Raw genomic sequence first — 20,691 nt, 5'->3', positions numbered from 1 at the left:
GTCGGAGACGGATAACATCGCCTGACTTGTACAATGGTCAGTGCACATGAACAATCATGACGTCATCAAGCTGATCATCATTGGACAACTACACAAAGGTCTAATCTCAGATCGTCTTGTATCTAAAACTGTATCACAGTTGTATTGTTTTCTCCGAATGCCCTACCAAGTTAAAGCAAAACAATGAACTTAAGTGACACCTAAAAGTTGGTGAAAACCAAATTCTTACTAAGTGTCCCCTAAGTACTAGTTAAGGGAGCCGCACAATTTATGAGATTGTTGGTGAAAATGGACATGAGACATCGAGGAAAGATCAGTCTTTTACTGAAGTTCAGTTATTACAACCTACATTTTTAATAGATAGCTACATACTCGTATCTATACATCTAATAGTTTGTTATTTTTATTGAATAAATAAACATGGTAGAGATGGTCCTGCTCTATGTTATCTTATACTTCATCGGTTATTTTTTGACCGACATAACATTTGACAGAGTCTTTTGACACGATGAAAAATTCTCATGACTTTCAATCAACTGCCAGCTCTGAGATCTATTCAGTGAGTCACTGAGGGTGACGTTGCGGACACTTAAGCCCGCCGAGTGGACAGCGTGACGACGAAACAGCGGGACAACATGCGTCCTATACACGATCACCCCGAGCTATAGTCAAGTTAGTGCCGTTCCGCAGTTGTGCAACACTCGACGTGACAGCCAGCGTGACAGACGGCGCGGCGTTTAACATGATACCCGGCATGAAGTTTCGGGGCAGCCAGCGTGACAGCGTGACGTGAAAGTGGTGTTAAGGCTCACTACTAAGTGATTGGGCGGACTAGGAACAGGCAACATAGCGGTGGGTGCAGTGTTATAGGAATTTCAAATAATAGACTCGTGTGTTCGATATTTGTATTTATTTTTGTGTCGAGTCGCGGCGCAGCTCAGTACAAGTGAATACTAAGGCGTTGCGGCGCATGCGATGGGGCGGGGACACACCGCGCGCCGCGCCGACTCATTTTTTTACCAGCTAATGTTCTAGCAGCACTTTGTAGTATTTATTACACGTGTACATACATACATACATACAACACTAATCACAAACTAAAGATAAATCAAAAATAACACATTTTTCACATACATTATTCTCATATATAATATTTATTTCATTATTTATGGTAAAGCAAACTTACACAATGAATTTGTATATCTTTGAATGGCTACTATATAATATTTACACACACACGCACACAGAGACAACTGCAGCTTCATACTGAATACTGATACATGAAATGTCATCAACACTTGTAGACGTAGCTCACGCTCACTACCACTAGTTCCTCGTATCATAATCATATATATATATATATATATGTAGGTATCTGTAGTCTGTCTGCATTATTTACAAAGCGAATGATTCCACTGGGAATGTCATTACGTATTTATGTATATTTACATTTGTTGCTAAAATAATTTGAAATCTACGACTAAATATCACTACGCTATGTAACTATACAAACTGTTTTTCACTATTTTTTTTAATATGTTTACTTGTGTAAATATATGTCGAACGCATTTTACTTCACTACGACACTGCGTTCCTTATGTCCATGTTGCTCAATAAGTTTCAACAGTAAGAACAACGCACACAGGGCGAGCTGCGCGGGGGCAGGGGGCGCCCGAGCTAGTCGGAGAAGCCGTCGGTGTTGGTGTGGTCGGAGGCGGAGGCGGGCGAGGTGCCGGGCGAGGGCGATGGCGGAGGGCCGCGCGCGTACAGCTCGGCGGGCGGCAGGAAGGGCGTCAGGTAGTCCGGCGGGCGAAGCACGGCTGGCAGGTAACCAGTGCCGCTGTACGGGGGCGTCAGGAACCGCCGCGAAGGAGAGAACTTGAACCCTTGACCGGGTAATGGGGAGAAGGCGGACTTGGGCGGGAAGCCGGCGCAGGGCGCCTCCGCTCCCGGCTCGCCCAGCAGTGCCTCCATGGCGGCCAGGACGTCGCCGCGGCAACGCGCCAGCACACCCTCCACTTCGTGCCGGCTGCGGCGCGGGAATACCTTCAGCAGCACGCCCACCGGCGACTTGTGGCCGCCGCCCTCCTCGGCCGGTGCACCCCCCAGACCTCCCGCGCCCGGCGAGGCCCGCCGCGGCCGGTAGCCGTACGCGATCTCCGGTGCGTCCCACTTGTCATCATGCTCGCGCTTGACGCGCATGTCGTCTGCTCGCCCCTTCATGGAGAGATTCTCCGGAGTGAGCGAGCTCTCCGGCTGCTCCTCGAGCTCCTCCTCCACGTCGAGATCGCGCTCGGAGGGTGCGGGAGAGGGGCATGGCGAGGGCGAGTGAGGGGGCGGCGGGGACGCGGGCGCGGGCGTGCGCTGGTCGCGGGGGCTGTGAGCGGCGGGCGGCGGGCTGCAGTGCTCCGACAGCCGGGCGCGCTTCTGAACTGTTGGCAAAATAAAAAACATTACAACATGACAATGAAAACACAGTAGCAGACTAACTCTACGACATTCATTACCCAGCGTTAATGACATTCTATATTCAAATATTACGTTTTTAATGTCTGTTTGACTAAAACAATATTTTTCTCACAATGAACAATTTCTGAATGCTTTAATTCACTACGTGTGTGAGTATCGATAGCAATTGTTTTATTGTATACGTCCCCCCGGGGCCCGGGGTGGTGCGGGGTGAGGGCGGGGCGGGCCCCCGGGGCCCGGGGTGAGGGCGGGGCGGGTGGCGGGGGCGGGGGCGCCACTCATTGTGCTACGAGCAATTAGAAAGCGCGGCGTTTTCAGTCGCTTGTGAGAATTTAATGGCCCAAGTTATTGTTGTTTCAGCCTCGTCTCCCTCCCCGCACACCCCGCACACACCTCGCCCTCCCCGCCACAGGCTCGCGTGTGCATCGTATTTATGAAATGAAGCCGAAGCACTTGTAGCCTGTAGCCTGCAGCCGGCGCGACCACCGCACGTAGCAGTGGGGGCGCTGAGCTCGCAGTACTGGTCTACTGTCTACCACTGACTGTGACTTCAGGACTCACTCACTTAGTAGCGATGCAATAATAATGGATATAGTTGGTATGCTAGACTGGGTACCAACCCCCGGCCGGTACTGGTTACCAACGCCTAGCGTAAATACTCAGAGGCCGCCGGCCAAGACCGACAAGGAGAAGAAAGCTTCAAATGGTTATAACTTCACATTAACTGAAGTAAAGAATAGTGAATACAACATTATGTACAACTATTATATACTCTATGATTTGTATAATAAGTGTTTGGTGTAAAGACTGCAAAGTGTTCTGTACTTTGCGGATAATCGTAAATACCATTCTCCGTCTCTTGTAGGAGTAGTTAACAAGTGAATCAAAACAGAGAAAAAGTGCTCTTCCTGTGGTAGAATTTTCACATTCGTAAAGAGCTTCGTTTGTAAAAGCACATTAATATTTAAACTGCATATGTAAATCATTATCATGACAATGACAATAACACAGGAGCACATAATGTGCTGTCAGAGACGTGGACGAGGCCGCATTGTGCGCTGGCCTGCCGGCGTGTCGGCGTGTCGGCGTGTCGGCATGTCGGCGTGTCGGCATGTCGGTGTCGGTGCATGAATTATGTCGCCGCGTAATGCGTCTGCAACAGCTGATTGCCGGACATTGTCTGCGCGGAAATTATCGCTCGATTAAACAATTACACCGATGATTGCTTATGACATCACAAACATAATTCACAATAATTTGTCTTTTATTTCTCTTCATTGAAATACCATCTCTGTAACGTAAAATATTCAATACTGTATACCGTCATACAGAATACGCTTCTGTGTAAATGAGCGGGATTTTAGATATTATCTGCGCTAACAAACAAACATGTTTGATGCATCAATACATTGTTGTGAACATCCTCCTCCTCCTCCTCTCACACAACAATAATTCCATACAGAGTCCATTCAATGAATGAACACTAGAGAAAAAAACAAATATATTTATTTGCTTATTAAAAAGCGGCCATGTTGAGAGAGCTGTGCACAATTATATTAATATAAACATAACACAAAGCGGGCAGATGTGCCGCCATACAAATATAATACAACGCATTGCGTCTCGCTCACTCCCTCCATACAATTACATTCAAAATGGCCAGCATTTCCTCCGCACGAACATTGAATCAGTATTGTTGACTGAATAAATAGAAAAGAGTATTATTTTAATGAACTTTTAGTTTGCATTACATTGAGCGAGGGGTGCGCGGGGGGCGCGGCGACCACTGTGCCGGGCTGGATGTGTGCGTTTGCGCATAAAAAAGTATTTGGTCGCGGCCTCAACAATAACAAGAACCTTTTAAGATTCTTGTGTTTTATTTTATTTCTTTGTAATAATGTTTAAATACAGCATATTTTAAACATATTGCTGTTAGTTCAATCTGGTTCTTTTCGCTGTCGCATTTATTATAAAAGCTTTAAAAGTGTGGTTGAAGAAAAATCTATTGAAACTTGAAGCGACTTCACTACTTATATGTTCTCCTTGTGATTTTGTGAGTGCAATATTAAATTGTTGTTTCTCCTCTTACACACAGACACACGAGAATGTAAACGTAAAGTGATTTAAACAAAATTATATATATTATGTATTTGACAAATCTCACACCACGTCTTTAATTACTGACACGAACAGACTCCGTTTACACGCAGTAATACAGTTTGATGGCTGATTTGTGCTATTTGAATACATATAAATAATCAGGTGACCACTGATGTCACGTAATGTATGTCAGTGTAGCGATGAGAGGTGAGAAACTTCTGGGGGAGAACGTGTGCTGAGGTCAGCACATACCTATTAGCGGAACGTCGCGTCTCACTGTGTACGTGTAGGCCAGGCCTGTAGGGAGATGAAAGGAGGTGGGGGGGAGGGTTGTGGAAGGTGCAATAAATCTACAACACAATGCCGGCGCCCGGCGCTGCCCGCAGTGTCGCGGAGTGTCGCGGTGTGTCGCCGCTTTGTGCGGGAGATATAGTGTGTCCTGCGGCTGAAGGCGCCCTCTGCCGCCATTGTGTTACACTACACAACCCGCTTGGCCGTAGCTAGCGACCCTATCTCGAGATAACCTTGGTGATTTTATGCCAGTACAGTATAGTAGCGCTGCCCTGTCATGGACTGTTTTGGCCCACTGGCGCCAGTTAGAGTTTATATTATGCTAGTTGTATGCCAGCGCTACTTTAAATCAGGCATTAGACAAGAAATTTCACCGATTTCTTTATTTATCAGTCGACTTTAGTAACTACACTAAAAGACACGCTCTGACAATTCCAAATAAGACGTTTAAATTAACGGATGACTAGATGATACTAGATATAATAATATTCGCTATGGTACATACAGCCGCCATCTTCACTCTCACTGAGGTGTTATAATAAACATTAATACGCATAATATGTTAATACAATTTTCTATATTGAAAACTTGTTCTCTATTGCTAAATAACTTTAGAGAAGGTCACATCAGTACCTACACTTAGGTAGCACACATCTCGATGGTTGCACAACGCAGCAGTGGCTGGGGCGCGGGCGGGGTGCGGGCGGGGCGCGGGCGGGGTGCAAATAGAAAACGACAAGGTTTTTATGTGAGAACATTTAACTTTTGTGAAACTCGTCACTCGTCAGAAATATTCCAACTCAAAGACTCGTACAGTTAATAATGTAAACCAACAAAGTGAATAATTATGAACGTGCTACGAACAAAAAGTATAGCAAGTAGAAACGGTCGGAGAATAAATAATGAACAATTTAATTAAAAATATAGAAGCACTCGAGAAAAACAAAAACAAATCCCCGCGCGGACACAAGCGGAGCGGCGCGGGGTGTGGCGGGGTGCGGCGGGAGGAGCGAGGTGGAGGTGCAGCAGAGTACAGGAGGAGGTGGAGTGGCGGCGGCACGCTAAAACTCTTAATTATAAGTGAACGGGCGAGGGGCAGTTAACGGCTAATTAGCCGACGCTTCGCTATTTAACTGTGGCTACAAACGAGCCGGTTATTTACGCGATACAAAGCCCCCGCCCTCCCGCGCCCTCTTCTGCGCCCTCTTCGCGATAATTACACTCCCGGGGCGGCTATTGAATTCTTTTCCTGGTAACGAGATCGCAGCGTTTATAATAGTTGTTAAAAATTGATGCGCTAATAGCTTACATTCAGCGTGTTGCTGACTCAACAACTAACATAATACACTTTTGTTATTAAGATTAAGTAAACAGATTTACCAGCTTCCGATTACATTTAGAGACAAATATAACAAGTACAAGTAAACGACCAACATGTACGTAAACTGGTGCCATAGCCTGCATGGCGACTGCAAAAGCACAACAAAAAGAGAAACAACAAGAGGGCGAGCCACGCTCTCCTCTCTCAGCTCTCTGCTCCCAATACTCCTCTCTGCGCTGAGCGCTCTCTGTACTTTTTTGTGTTTCATTGAGTCCCGATTGCTTTGCCGCGTTTGATGTCCGCCGCAGCGTGTCAGAGAATAATAAAAAACAACTGTCCAAAATAAAGGTTACCATTAGAACAGTTTTGTTTGTTTATTGCAGTTGTACGTTCGCCGGCGCTGGCCAGCGGTGAGGCGGTGAGGCGGTGAGGTGAGCGGCGACAAGGAGAGCAGTAACAACAGACGCCAGAGGACTCTACACTTAGTATAATTTGGTTGACATCAACATGATAGAAAAATTGTTCCGCTTCTGATAGCCACTCACCCTGTAAGAGCAACGTCAACAGGGAACCTCTATCGGGGACTCATACGTTTGTTTTGTTATTGTAATTGTATGAAATAAAACGTATTTATTATTAGATGGATATAAACAAAATAACAATAGATGAATGCAGCCCCACATTAGTGCAATAGGCTCACAGTCACAAGATATTTAGCAAAGTTGATTACAGCGCGGACAAAGCCGCGGCGCGGCGCGTGTTCTCCTCCTCCCCTCATCCGCACCTCTCCCCCCCTCACTAAACGCACTCGCCTCAGATATTCGCACCTACAATCTACAATAGGGTTGACAAATTACCCAACAAATAAATACAATTATAATATGAAGTACCTTTTGTATTTAATTTGAGTGTTTGAATAAAAGAGTGGTGTGAATGACAATTGTGTTTTATATGTACGAGTACATACATATCGCTGGAATCATTTGATCTTTGGAGCTATGAACTGTACTAATTTTTTATTAGAATGTAAAGTAATAGCGTGTGAACAAGAGAAATAAAATGATATTTTAACAATTATTATTTGCATAAAATTAAAGGAAAATGTGAATGCGGAGACAATGACTGATCACAACAGAAAGCTATTAACATGATAAAAGTCTAAAGTTACAAATTAACGGAATTGTTTTTGAAAAATAATGAACAACAAGAAGATAATTCAACTCGTACTCGATACTCTCACATATTTTGAACGCATTACTAGTTTCAATCTTTTACTAAAGAAGATCCACTTTAAATGGATTAAATAGATTATTTTAATAAATTTACTTCTAAAGCGTTAATTACGTTTATGAAGTGACAGCCCTGTGAGGCAGGAGGAGGCAGGGGTCGTATGATTGCATTGCAATAGAATACTAATTCGTGAATAGAATGCGTAACCCCGCGCTCCCAGCTGACAGCTTGTACCTCGCTGCGTTTCCACTGCACTCGAAACTCGACACTATTCCCCCCACATAAACTCTCAAAGCGGACAAAATTCATTCTATAATGAAATAGCCCAACAATTGGTTTTATTGTTACCACCCGTCGATTTAAAGTTACGGCGCTACGTAGACTTTAAAGCGACGCTTTCATTGAATTTAAACTTTATGTCTCTTGTAATATGTTCACAGATGGTTTGTCAGATGGATTACTAAATAATACGTCGTGTCGGCGGCAGCATCAGCAGCAGTAGGGTTGTCGCGCGGTGCGTGCCGCAGCCACGTTATATTAATTTTTGAACCCACTCATTGATCTATTGGAAGGGATTAGCGGAGCAAACAAATTAATTTGGCTCGAGCGGGGGGAGAGGGGGTTGGAGGGGAGGGCGCACCGACTTGTTATTAATTTATTTATTTGTAGTGTATCCAGGCGGCCGCCGCGCGCACAGAACACGAGAGCTTTTGTTCTGCTCCACATTGTATGAGGTGCAATTGTTCACTAGATTGGCTCCCCCGCCCCACCCCGCACAGCCTCACTGCAGGCCTGGGAGATTGTTCTCATTCCAGTACGCTAGACTCGGCCTTTACGAATTTAAAAATAAAATTATTATACTTATTCTTATCTTATTCTTATTATGATCTGAAGTCCGATTCCCAAGCACGTATACTTCTTCATTAATTAATTAGGTAAATATGTTGCAAATCACATCTGTACAACGAATAAAATGCCTCAACCTAATTGCTGTGCAATCTTATCAATGGTTGATTTAGATTTAGTTACCAGCAAGAGTCACTTCCTTGTCTTACATTCTAAAGTGAACAACAAAACCAAACCAATAACATGTTTAATCACTAAGCCGTAATTAATTACAAAGGTGACAAATGGATGTTCCCGGCAGCGCCGGCGGCGGCAGCAGCGGGACACTACGCGGACATGTCAGGCAGGAAAAATAGATAAGTACTAACAAAGATTATAATAAGATGTATACGATAAAGAAAGTCGGGTATCCTAATAAGTTAAAAACTTTTTTTTTATCTTAAAAGTTACTTGAGTGAGGGAGTTGCAGAGACAACATCACAACCCCGGCCGCAGCGGCAGGTCTTCGCGTCACCCGATACCGCTGAACTAATCAATTTCAATAAAAAAAATCCCCGCGCATTCGCGATCGCACCGTTTTAATAAAAATCTGAGAAATCTTACAAGACAGAGGCTCGCGTTACTCCTCCGCAGCTCCGATACTCACTGCCGAGTGCCGGCATGTATCGCTTTCAACATTACAAAGGGGAAAAAATCAAACAAACTGATACTGGAAGAGACATCTGCAATCAAATATACAACTCCGCTTTTGGTATATCAAATGTTATCAACATTTTTGTTATCGTAGGTCGGGGACATGAAATAAAGGATATATGTACATCAGTAACTTAAAAATAAAAAAAATAGAAGTAATCATTACTTTGTACCTTTAACAGATGCAATTAGCAGAACTATTTTCAGTCGAAGTTATCACATTAGAACGGCAGAAGACCATGAAAAAGCTTGCACAATTGGATACGCTATCAGCGCAGTCTGCTGATGATGCCAAAGGCAGATATGATCAGTTGCTTTAGGCAATGTCTCTTAGTAAGCAACGACGCGGTGGTGTCTAGTGTCCTGGTCACTTCCAGCATCTGTATCTCCTCGTGGCACATATCAAACGCAGATCTCAACATCGAGTCCCGCCTCGATTACTAAGCCATTACCTCGTCCACGCGCGCCCGACTGCCGTGAGGGCTCTCCATGTAAACACACCACCGCACAAACTATAACATGCCTTATCGCCTATGCAACACGACTTCAAATTCAATTACCACATTGATAAAATTAACAACGCAATCTACAAAGCATTTTCAATTTTATAACCACACGTTAAAGTTGATAATCGATGGACAAGAGTCAGATTTAAATGATATCGACAGGGTTGCGTCGAGTTTTCCTTGTGATTTCAATAAACTGTGGTCAAATATCGAATAAAAAGTATTGAATTGGCTCTCGCACACGCACACACACACACGCACACACGCACACACACGCAGACACACAATAGCACAATTTGTTTAGAAACATCTCGTTATATCGAAATGATCCAAACAACTCTTCAGATTCGTTACTCACGCCCCCCCCTCCCCCCCCAGCACTCGGCTGTCGGTGTGATGGTAACTTGAGTATCTTGGAAATAACAATTTGTTTTCACAAGTATTTTATTTGTGTTGTTATTATATAATAGAAAATCGAGTTTATTATTTCAAAGTGAAATAAAAAAAAATAATGCAACATGAAAAATATGCGTTTTGTATCACGACTCCAGCTAGTTGGAGTAGTAGATAAAACAACTTGTTTTCTTTATATTTTTATGTTTCAAACCGTAATTTTGAGGTTAAATAATTTAATGAAAGCAAAGACTTGATCGACATTAAAATAAAATTCAGCCATAGCCGACATAAAAATTTACTGAAAAAACAACGCGAAAAAATATTCTAGCCGTTCGGTAATTAAATTTTAAACGAGAGCAAAACTAAAACTCGAAATATGATTCTACTAAAAACGTTTCGCATCTCATCTCATCGCATCGCATCGAATGGACTCAACCCTTGAAATGTTCCATTCAGTCGCGAGAACATCGTTATACCATTTTATACAATGAAAAGTGAGGTCGCATCCTACGCTGACCTTAAGTGGACACGAGATGACCGATATGTTTGCCCTCGAGTGCGAGCGGGACGGACGTATACACACGAGAGCCCACTTCACACATAAATGGTATCGGATTCGTGCAAGGGAGATGCGAGTAGCGATCTCAGATACGAGGGAAAGAGATGAGAAAACTGGAGTGGTTCGATGGCGCACTCGATCCTCAGATGTTTAAAGGAACGAGATCAAAAATGTGTACAGAGCTTTAATAAAATAAATGTCAGTGTACAGTGGCTGAGGCGGTGGCTGAGGCTGGTGGCTGCATGGGCGCGGGGCCTTTGCCTCACATTGTTAGCGACAAGTGTAGTCTGCTATTGGAGAGGTTTCTCTCTGACAGCGAATACACGTTATAAAATAAATTGTAAACTATTTCTTAGTCAACATTGCAGATGGGTTTCCCTCGTAAAGTGTTCACTAAAGTTTCCTACAAATTGTAAATTATGTTATGAAATTTTACGTAGGATGCTTTTTTGCGTAACAGCATTTGGTTGCAGCACGTTATACCCATATTTCTATAGATATTCTCACTCAGCGATGAATCTAACTTTATACTTTAATTAAAAAATGTTTAATGTAAGTTATTGAATTGTAAAATGTAATTAATTCGAGTGTCACAAGTGGCCGCAGAGAGCAGTGATCAAGCCGCAAGTGGCAGAAGACACGCGCCGCTCCTGCCCCTCGCGAGCCCTCGCAAGCCCTCGCAAGCCCTCGCATGATAAATACAAAGCCGTCGATTTAACAGACAGCGATATGATATTAAATAACGTGGCCGCCGACACCCCGACCAGGTGACGTCACAATGCGGTCAGTCAACAGACATACTTTATGTCATAAACATAGATACGCAACGCAACAAGCGGAACAATCAGCACATTAATTTGTCTTTTCAAATTTAATTTGAAAATTGTGTTACAACGTCTGTGTTTTCACAACATGTTACATAAGTGTATTGTAGCAAAATGTATAGTTCAAATAGCTTATGTTGCGAAAAAGTAAAAAAGGAAGAAAACAAACAGTAAGAGACTGTGTAATAAATGTTTTAGCACACGTTTGTCACCATTACGACTGCAAACTCAATGCAATGATCATAATCAGTTGGGAGCAGGTCGTTGCGGGCCGCTGTGTGTCGGAATGTCTGCGGAAACTATCACTATATCCACCCCGAGCACAGCGGCCGCGTGCCAACACGACACAATATCTGTTCCCGGTCTCACACCCAAGACATAGGAGCGAGCGATTTTATGATACATTTCTCACGCCCACAATGTCGTCTGCGTGGAATTAGAAATGAATCCGTAACCCGCGCGATATTCTAGTTTGTAATCTATCTCAAATTCAAACAGCCGTTCTTATGTAATGTGCTAGCAACCAAACTTTCGAATTCATAGGAAAGTAAGTGGTAAGATTAACAATTGCTCTAACCAATATTATAACTGCCAATATAGTTATGTTGTTACAATTTCCAGACACAACAGATCAATAAAACAAGGTAACGCACTTCTCTATACACATTGACGTACTATTTGATGTAAACTTTTTATTTTAAATACTGGATCCGTATCAGTGTATGTCTTAGAGTGCGTTGAGGCGGGGAGAGGGCGGGGGCGGTCACATTCTTGCAGTAATGTCGGCGACAATGCGGCGGTGTCACTTCATATTGCTTCATATCTGATGAGGGAGACATTTTATGTGCACTAATATAATGTGCGTGAAGACGACGACACGAGCCTTGCTACTACTTGCTAACCTACGAAATAAGTGCTACGACAAATAACACTTACGCATGAAATTTATAAGTGAAATTAGTAAGTATATACCAATTAAGTTTTATACATTGGAAGAAAACGACGAAATCATTGTCATATCGTGACATTGAATCAACGACCATAGCATAAAGAGTTCGAATGCGGTGACGCGGTTACCGACGTCACGCGACGTCAGCGGCAACTTTTCACAGGGAAGGGGCTCCATCAGCTTGTGTTATTACATTAAAGTACATAAGAGCACAAGCCTCAAACAGGGTGTCAACTCAACACCGCGCCCCGCTCCTCTCACCCCGCACCCCTCACCCCGCACCTCGCGACACTTAGCATTGCTAAGAGAAAACCACTCGACGTTGCTCGCTTGGGAAATAAAACTGTGATTCAGTAATCAAAATAATTAACAGATTGATGTTTGCATCCTTTGTGTCGGAAAACCCATTACATGGTAATGTCAGCGGACTGCTCCGGGCAAGCATACGAGACGCATTCGCAATGCGTTTAGATCCAATTTCATCGCTACATATTTTATAGCGTAGAAGTAAAGGGACAGGGCTTATTCGGCAGCTTTAAAAGGTATTCAGAAAAGACATTGACAGCATCGTCATCGTTGACCCATTTGACCGTTATATTGAAAGTGATTTGGTCGCCGTTTTGCCTTTTTAAAACTTACAAATCTTCAAACAGAAGCTATGATATACTTTAGACACGAAAATCTATCATAAATATTGTAGTTTGTCGACAGTGTATTTGTGTTGTTTCTCAGGTCGGCAAGCACGTCACGGAGCCGCGTCGGCGACTCACTCAACTTAAACACGTTCAAAAGCTAAAAACAGCCGAAAAGCAAAGAAATAAAAAATGTCTGAACATTTCCACGAGTGCGGGGGCTTTCTCTTAATTAATTGAGCGCGGCGCCCATTAGTCGGTTAAATGTATTACAGTCTTAACTTGTGAATTAACCTGCGGTGCGGCCGCGCGCCGGCAATTACCGCGCGCGCCCCAGCCCCGGCCCCAGCCACGACTGTAGCCAGCGGCGGCCCACTCGCACCCGGCGACACGACCACGACACGACATACAAATAGCTCACAACACAATATCCGTTCCTTTCAGATGGCAACAAAACAGTCGAAGATTCCAGTAAACAAATGTTAACCTGTTGAGCGATACTAAAAAAATCGTAGCAAGTGCGCTAAGAATGTTGGAAGGCATTCTTTTGGGGAATGTTTGTCATATATTTAGGCGTTTATATATCGTGTCGTCGCCGTGCAGCACGCGTTGCCCCGGCTGCGTCGCGGCGGTGTGGCGGCGGTGTGGCGGCGAGGCGGCGAGGCGCGGCGAGGGCGTGACGCTCACAGCGCCGCCGCGACCTCGCTCTTGTGCACTCTGTAGCTTTTTTCTGTGCACCAACTGGTTTTGTTTGTGCCCACACCTTTATGTGGTAAGTAGACGCCGCTTTGTCTACGCGCGATGTAGACTTTTGCTAAGAAACTCGCTCGACGCTAAACTTAATTGTATAAAAGCAAACACGACTTGCATACACACGTGCAATTTAACAACGTTTGTATAATTCCTTCTATTGAGCGGCGACGTAATGTTGTAGAAATAGTAGAGGCAGGTATGTTGAAGAAACATTAACAGCAGCAACGCTTTAAACATTTCACTCCGCTCGTTCGCCGCTCTAACAAACAAGTGTCGCTATTGAGGCGGCCCGAAACGAACAAATTAATTGGACTCGGAATTCCGATCGGACTCGAAACTTTATAACAAGCGAGGCCATCGTCTGCGCGACGAGTGCTGAGGCAGACAATGCCTCCGAGAGGCAAGGCGCGAGGCGCCTCACGCCTCTCCAATGCTTTCTAGAGAGACGAGCACGAGCACCGATGCTGATGTTTTTTGTGCCTGTTCAACTACTAGTCCTGCTCTGGAGGTAATGACAACTAAAAGATGATAAAACCGGCATCTCAAATACGGCGATAGACATTTTTTGCAACTCCGAATGTGGCGCGTATTTTTGTGTATTAATGATCTTTATAAGTAGATAATACCTTTATTTGATTTCTTAATAACAAGTAAAGCCGCTTACTGACGACACTCACGTAACAAATTCCACGAATCGTTTTGTTAGCATTCAAAATTAAAACCGAAAAGATAAATAAATTTAATTTTTTTTAATGGAATAATAACCACTTCTATTTATAATATTATTAGTCCATATTATTCTCAAACCAGACACAATGTCAACAACATGTGGATGCGGCCGGCGTTTGCCAAAAAAAAAGCCACACGGACATTTAAATTTAAATTTTCCTTGTTCTCGCGCCGATCTCGATTAATTGATAGATTTTTGTCGAAGGGAGAAATAAGAAAGCTTTTTTTACTCTTTTGAGTTGAGATTAGTGGCGGTAGGGCGTCGTCAGCCGGCGCTGGCGGGGATGGCTGTACAATGTAAACAGCAGACCTCACCGCTCGTTAGATTTTAATTACATTGCCCACTTCACTGCCATCGGAAAAATAACTGATGCAAAATGGTAGGGAAATTTGTTCCAGATTTTAATTGTTCCTTAATTCTTGTTCTGATTCATATATTTACATAGATATAACATTAGTTGGGCACGGAGAAGTCCTTTATTCAAATGAATCGGTTTGTGAAACCTAACTCGTAACTTTTGTTGTGATACAAGCATCGCACTCTGTTCATTGCCGCTTATGTTCTACAATACCGGAACATCATGAAACAAAGAGAGAGTAAATAGTTTCGCTTACCAGGCGAGTCATCGGGCAGGTCTGTGTAGTGGTGCGGGTGCGCGCCGGGGGGTGCGGTGGGCGCGGCGGGCTGCGGCGGAGGTGCACCATACAGCAGGTTCAGCTCGCGCGCCTCGTTCTCCTCCTGCGCCTGCTGCCGCCGCAACGCCACCTGCACATGTCACGTCACGTCACGCCTGACTGCTGCCTGAGTAGCGTCAGTGTGACCAGTCAGTAGTTGCAGAAATTGAGTAGCAGTTACCTGCGCGGCCATGACCCGCTGGCGTTCCGCGATGAGCGTGCACTTGGCGCAGACGCAGTCCCGCCAGCGGCAGTAGCGCTTGTGCCCCTTGAGCGCGGACACGACGCCGTGGTTGCGGCACCGCGCGCACTTCGGCGTCCGCTGTAACATCAACAATATGTTACAACACCAGCACTATGTTACAATACAACAACACAGTGTTACTCATTATGAACGATGTTCATGTTCTTCAAATCACATGTGACAATATTTCTAGAGCAAGATATTCACCGCAGATGTTCAGTACATCCAGAGTTTATGTAAACTAAATCTAAGCAGCCCAGCGCCAGTAGTCGGGTGTTATCGCATCACAGCCGCTTGTTCAGCATCCGACAGCGTTTTGTTTGTGCACATCACCAGTGACGGAGAAAATTATCTTTCAATGATTTAACGGTGACATGAACTGTCTGCTAGTGCCACAAGACCGAGTATTATTGCAGGCAACTTTTAAAGTTGAACTTTCATTTGTGACTACTGCTTAACACACTTAAGAAAATTGTGTACAACAAATAGATATATAAATATTTACAATCAACGGATATGTAAAGTAAAAGCTGAGAAGGACTGTGTATGTTATATTGTTCCACTTCCGCCGCCGCCGGCCATTGCTCGACACACAACTCTCACCGCAACATTAATTAAACAAAACACTTTATGGATAATGTCCATCATTATCATCGAAAAAGCGACTAATTGCATTAAATCATGTTTTTGTAAAAAAGAAATATATTTACACTCTATATATTTCAAGACATCATCAAAAGATTCTTCAATTTCTTTGCACGTTCAAAAATAAACTGCAAAATCACTAGAATGTTTGACATCAAAGAATTAGAAGTTATATGATTCAAAACAAAAAAAGGTATCTTTATCCTTTCTCTATCCGAAAAAGGATGAAAAGTGTAGTTTACTACTAAACTATAAAATATTGTGCCACAAAGCATTTTTTTTATATCATAAGGTGGCAAACAAGCGAGCGGCCACCTGAAATCGCTGAAATAGCGAAGTGACCGTTGCCCATAGACATACGCAATTGCATATGCGTTGCCTACCTTTAATCGACGGAGGAGAGGATGCACAGAGAGAAAATATTTTCCCTTCCCATGCGTCCTCTCATCCGGAAAGTCCACTTTCACTTCCCATCCTTTCCTTATAAGAAAAAGTTTGGGAAGGGAAAGAGGACTATATTAGGCCTCCGGGACGCACACTCATCAGACGAAACGCGGAATTGCTTCCACTTCACACCTGTCTTCTGTGTGGTCGTGGTATTTCACCGGGCGAGCCGGGCCGATTCGTGCGAAGATGTTAAAGCGGGCTCTAGCACTGTTGCATGTTTGCATGGAATTAAAATTCATAAGCAAATCGCGGAGGCGACGGCGGCGCGCCCCTTCCGCAAAGAGCAACCGATACCCTACAACTGCAAACTGCGTTCTTTGTAGACTAATTACTGTGTTACAATATAATTACAGTGTTACACTTCAAGTTTATTGTAACAATATTGTGTTACAATAGACGAGAACGCGTTACATTATTTGATAACAATCCGCGCGATATGTAACACGACACCGCTCCGCTAGCAGACTGCTCAGAAACTATCCTTATACTGTAATTATGTTACAATACCAACAAAACATTGGGGAGTTACTATTCAAATAAATCATAAAAGTTACTTTGTAATAAAATTAATAAGTACCTGTATCAAATTCATTAAAAAAGGCACAAAAAAAATGTTAATAACCTTAGGTTAAGTTTAAACAATTTTATTGTTAAGGAAGCGAAAGTCAATAACCTTATTGAGTTCTAGCATTTGTCTGATGTTAATTGAGAATTATTTAAAATTTAAATAGATTTAATGAGCTAAAATAATAAATAGTTAGAAGAAGTTACTTAGCTTGTTGTTAATTTACTTGTCTTTGTAAGTTAAACATTTACTTAAATAAGCTGCATTTGTATGTAAATCATAATCAAGTTACATTTTTACTGTCAGAAACATTTTGACAAAAAGCTTGTTGATAACATCAATAATCATAGAAACTTATCATGAACACAAGCGAACTTTGAACAAAGCCTAAAATAAGAGGATATGAAGTGAAGCCAACGACATTTGGAGAAATGTACGCCCCCCACAAAACATCTTAGTCGTTTGTATATTTTTTTATTTAAATACTTGTCAATGTCCGTTTCAAAACACAAAAAACCTACAAATTTATAAGTTTAAATTTTCGGGAAAATCACCATCGGGAGAATTGGAAAATGTTTTTCTAACAAATGTGATATCTGTGTGTGTTATCACATTTTAAAAGTAAAACATCTAAACAATTTAACTAAACTGTAAAACCCCTAAGGTTTACCTTTACTTACAGGAACGCATTCAACATTTTTTAATGTTTTGATACATTTTTTTTAATTAGTTGACTTTTTTGTGAATTGTAAACAATTACAAGTTATTTGAGGTTTATATGAAAATGTTGTGTATTTGACTAGTTTTGTCCGTGTAGTCCGTGGTAGGTACAATCGGGGAATCTGACAGTGTTCTACATTGGAAGCTGCAGCTGTATGAATGCTTTCTACAGTATATCACGCCGATGAGGAGAGAACATCCAATAGGACGCAGCGCGGTGGTATCTGTACGAAAAAACATGGGTAGCTCAGTGGTACACTAATAATAGCTATTGGCTAAGCTATGGCGGAGGCTGTTTTTTTTTTTGTAAGTACAACACCGCGGATTTCCGTGAATGTACCTATTTAGGTATATTATTCTCAGAAAATAAGATATATAAAAAAAAATAATTTTAATTAATATTCATGTGAAAATATAAATCAAACGCTAAAAGCTCATGAAAGTTTTTGTAACTATTTTGAAATGTATAAAAATATTTTTTGATATCTCAATGTGAATGCTCGTGAGCGCGTGACGCGTGGAGGAACATTATCAACCTCCCACCTCCCACCTCCCATCTGATGCAAAATAACAAAAAAAACTATAAAAAAATACACTTGTATTTTTTTCTGACTTTTAACAAAGTTTCTGTTTTTCGTATTGGAAAAATTAAGAAAAGCCGTATGTATCATCGTACACGATGAATTATAAGTGAAGTAACCTGCTAGATATACTCGTTGCAAGTATAGTAACAATATATTTGCAAAATCTAGTCACTGAGTCCAAATGCTACTCAAAGTAACAGTCGGACATTACAACTGTGCCTTGCAACTTTCACAATGTTTACTGTAGGCTAACATTTTGATATGTACCTGGTATCGTTCTGAGGCACGCAGGAAAAAAGGCGGCAGCGCGGCCAGCACCGGGTGCTGCACCAGCTGCGACACGTCCACGCCGCTGCCCAGGGACATCTCCATCGCGCCTGACTCCGCACAGACCGCGTCTCACCGGTACCAGAGTCCGCTCGACACCGATCAGGCGCGCCTCGCACACATCACAACACAACAGACTCGGACTGCGACACTTGTGGTGAGGTCGCGGGCTCGCGGGTGTGCTAACGCGGCGGCAACTGTTGCGGTTGTTGCGAGCGTGCTGCCACTGTAGCGGGCCTGTTGCGACTGTAGCCGGGTGACGGCGGGCGGCGGGCGCGCTGCCACACTGTAGACACTGTAGCCGTCCCGCTCCTGCCGCGCCCGCCGCCCCCCCCCGCACCCTCCGCGCGACCCCCCGTACCCGCTACACTGCACTACACTTGTATCCGCGGGTTATATAAAGTGTAGAGTGCGCGGGCCAATGGGCGGCGCGCACTCGCCGCCCCCCGCCCGCCATTGGCCGAGCGCACAAAATTATAAAGGTGACTTTTTGGAGAACGAGTTTTTGTATTACAAAGCGCTATTGAATGAGGCACAAAAACACACAATTATGTTTGTTAGCGATCTCTTTTTGTGTCCATTGTTCGCCTTTGTCGCAGCTCTTGCTGGCGGCGGGCGGCGGGCGGCGGGCGGCAGGCGGCGGTCTATCGGCGGGTCGCTAGCGGCCGCGCCCGGCGCCGCCCGCCGCCCGATGCATATCCCATCCGTGTGAGCATTTATGTGACAGAAACTCATTAATGCTTTCACGCGACGAGATGGATCGAGTGATAACACTCTGTATGACACACAAAAGGTCATCAGTGCGCTTCGCTTCGCTCGTATCAAGTTAAAACATCTCAATTAATGCGACTCACATCTATTCAACACACAAAATGTACGGTCGTTATTCATTATCTGTAAACTTTACACGTACATAATGTATTTGTTCTTTCTATTATATAGTCTACATACAAAGGAAAATAATGTAGAGCGAAATATAGTCGTTATTTTTTTATATGAAGAAATGCAAAATACAGTCAAGCGATCGCGCTCGCAGGCGGAGACGCGGGAATAATGAATCGTATGTTCCTGTTGTCGTCTCTCGTATTATAATTCTAACAAAGTACAATATTTGTTCAACATGTTTTCCTTAACAAACAAATACAATATAGTAAATACCAGACAAAAACTTCGGTCACAACAACGACAGGTGACAATTTTGTCTCCAGCTTAGTCCTGCTTAATATGCTATACCATCAAGAGCTGACATAACATAGAGTAGAGTAGCGACCATAATCATTTATCATCATGTTGAATTTACTGTCACTCCTCCACAGTCCAGGCTGGTCTCATTTACCTCAAAGTGCGCTCCTCTAGAGATGTGATGTTACATGTGCCGTATTGTCGCCGCTTTTCCACGGTTTTCCCAACTCCGCGCAGATATTATATGTGTCATAACATTTGCTCAGCTCTCGATATATTATAACAACGAACATAAATGAAACTCCAATTGAGTCGAGCCTCGCGCCGTCGGGTCGCGGGTCGCGGGGGTGGTGGTGAGGAGGGGCGGAGAGGAGGACGAATTGAAATATTTCAATTTACTTGTCGCCGGGAATTCGATTTAAATTACAATGAGAGGCGACGCGCGGCCTCCGAGCGGGCGGGGGGTGCGCGGTGGCGAACGAGGGATGCGCGGGGGGCGCGCGGGGGGTGCGCGGGGGGTCGTGTAATTATTAATGTATAACTGAATGTCTGCGCGTATCGGAAATTAATAGCGATCGCTTATACAGGGTGTCAGCGATCGGGGGGTTTGTGCGGGCGGAGGTCAGGGGGTCCGGGGGGCGGCTTTGTTCCTGCAGCCACCCCCCGCTGCAGTTGACTATATCTGAGGTGATATTAATTAGGATGTTAGCAATTAGTTATAATAGCTGGTGCTCGAGTGACAGAACAGGTGGAAAATACTTGTCGCACATTCAGTTGATGACTTAATAAAAAGAAAAGAAATTGCAGTTCATTCTTCTTTATTTGAATTAACATTAAGCAATCAGGAATGCATACTGTATTGTTTTGAGATTAGCGCTATGTCAGTTATAACGAAAATGTACATTTTCACAATTCATGAAACATTACAAATATATATTAAATTATTGAACTGTAACGCTAATATTAGTGTATGAAGCGGCGGGCGCTGGGCGGCGGCAGGTGTG

The 20,691-nt window shown here is 43.5% G+C and overlaps 1 protein-coding gene across 1 annotated transcript; it reads right to left on the bottom strand.

Annotated features, from left to right (window-relative positions):
- Positions 1–1,339: 1,339 nt before the first annotated feature.
- Positions 1,340–18,738, bottom strand: dmrt99B (doublesex-Mab related 99B). Its single transcript, XM_013313247.1, has 4 exons — positions 18,446–18,738; positions 15,155–15,295; positions 14,914–15,064; positions 1,340–2,432 (listed from the first exon to the last, which is right to left on the bottom strand). The coding sequence occupies exons 1-4, from the start codon at positions 18,548–18,550 to the stop codon at positions 1,678–1,680; spliced, it is 1,152 nt and encodes a 383-aa protein (XP_013168701.1). The 5' UTR covers positions 18,551–18,738; the 3' UTR covers positions 1,340–1,677.
- Positions 18,739–20,691: the final 1,953 nt, after the last annotated feature.

The sequence above is a fragment of the Papilio xuthus genome, unplaced genomic scaffold (assembly GCF_000836235.2).
Source record: "Papilio xuthus unplaced genomic scaffold, Pxut_1.1 DF827570.1, whole genome shotgun sequence".
In the NCBI taxonomy this organism is placed as follows: Eukaryota; Metazoa; Arthropoda; class Insecta; order Lepidoptera; family Papilionidae; genus Papilio; species Papilio xuthus.
This window is presented reverse-complemented; position numbering and strand designations above follow the sequence as displayed.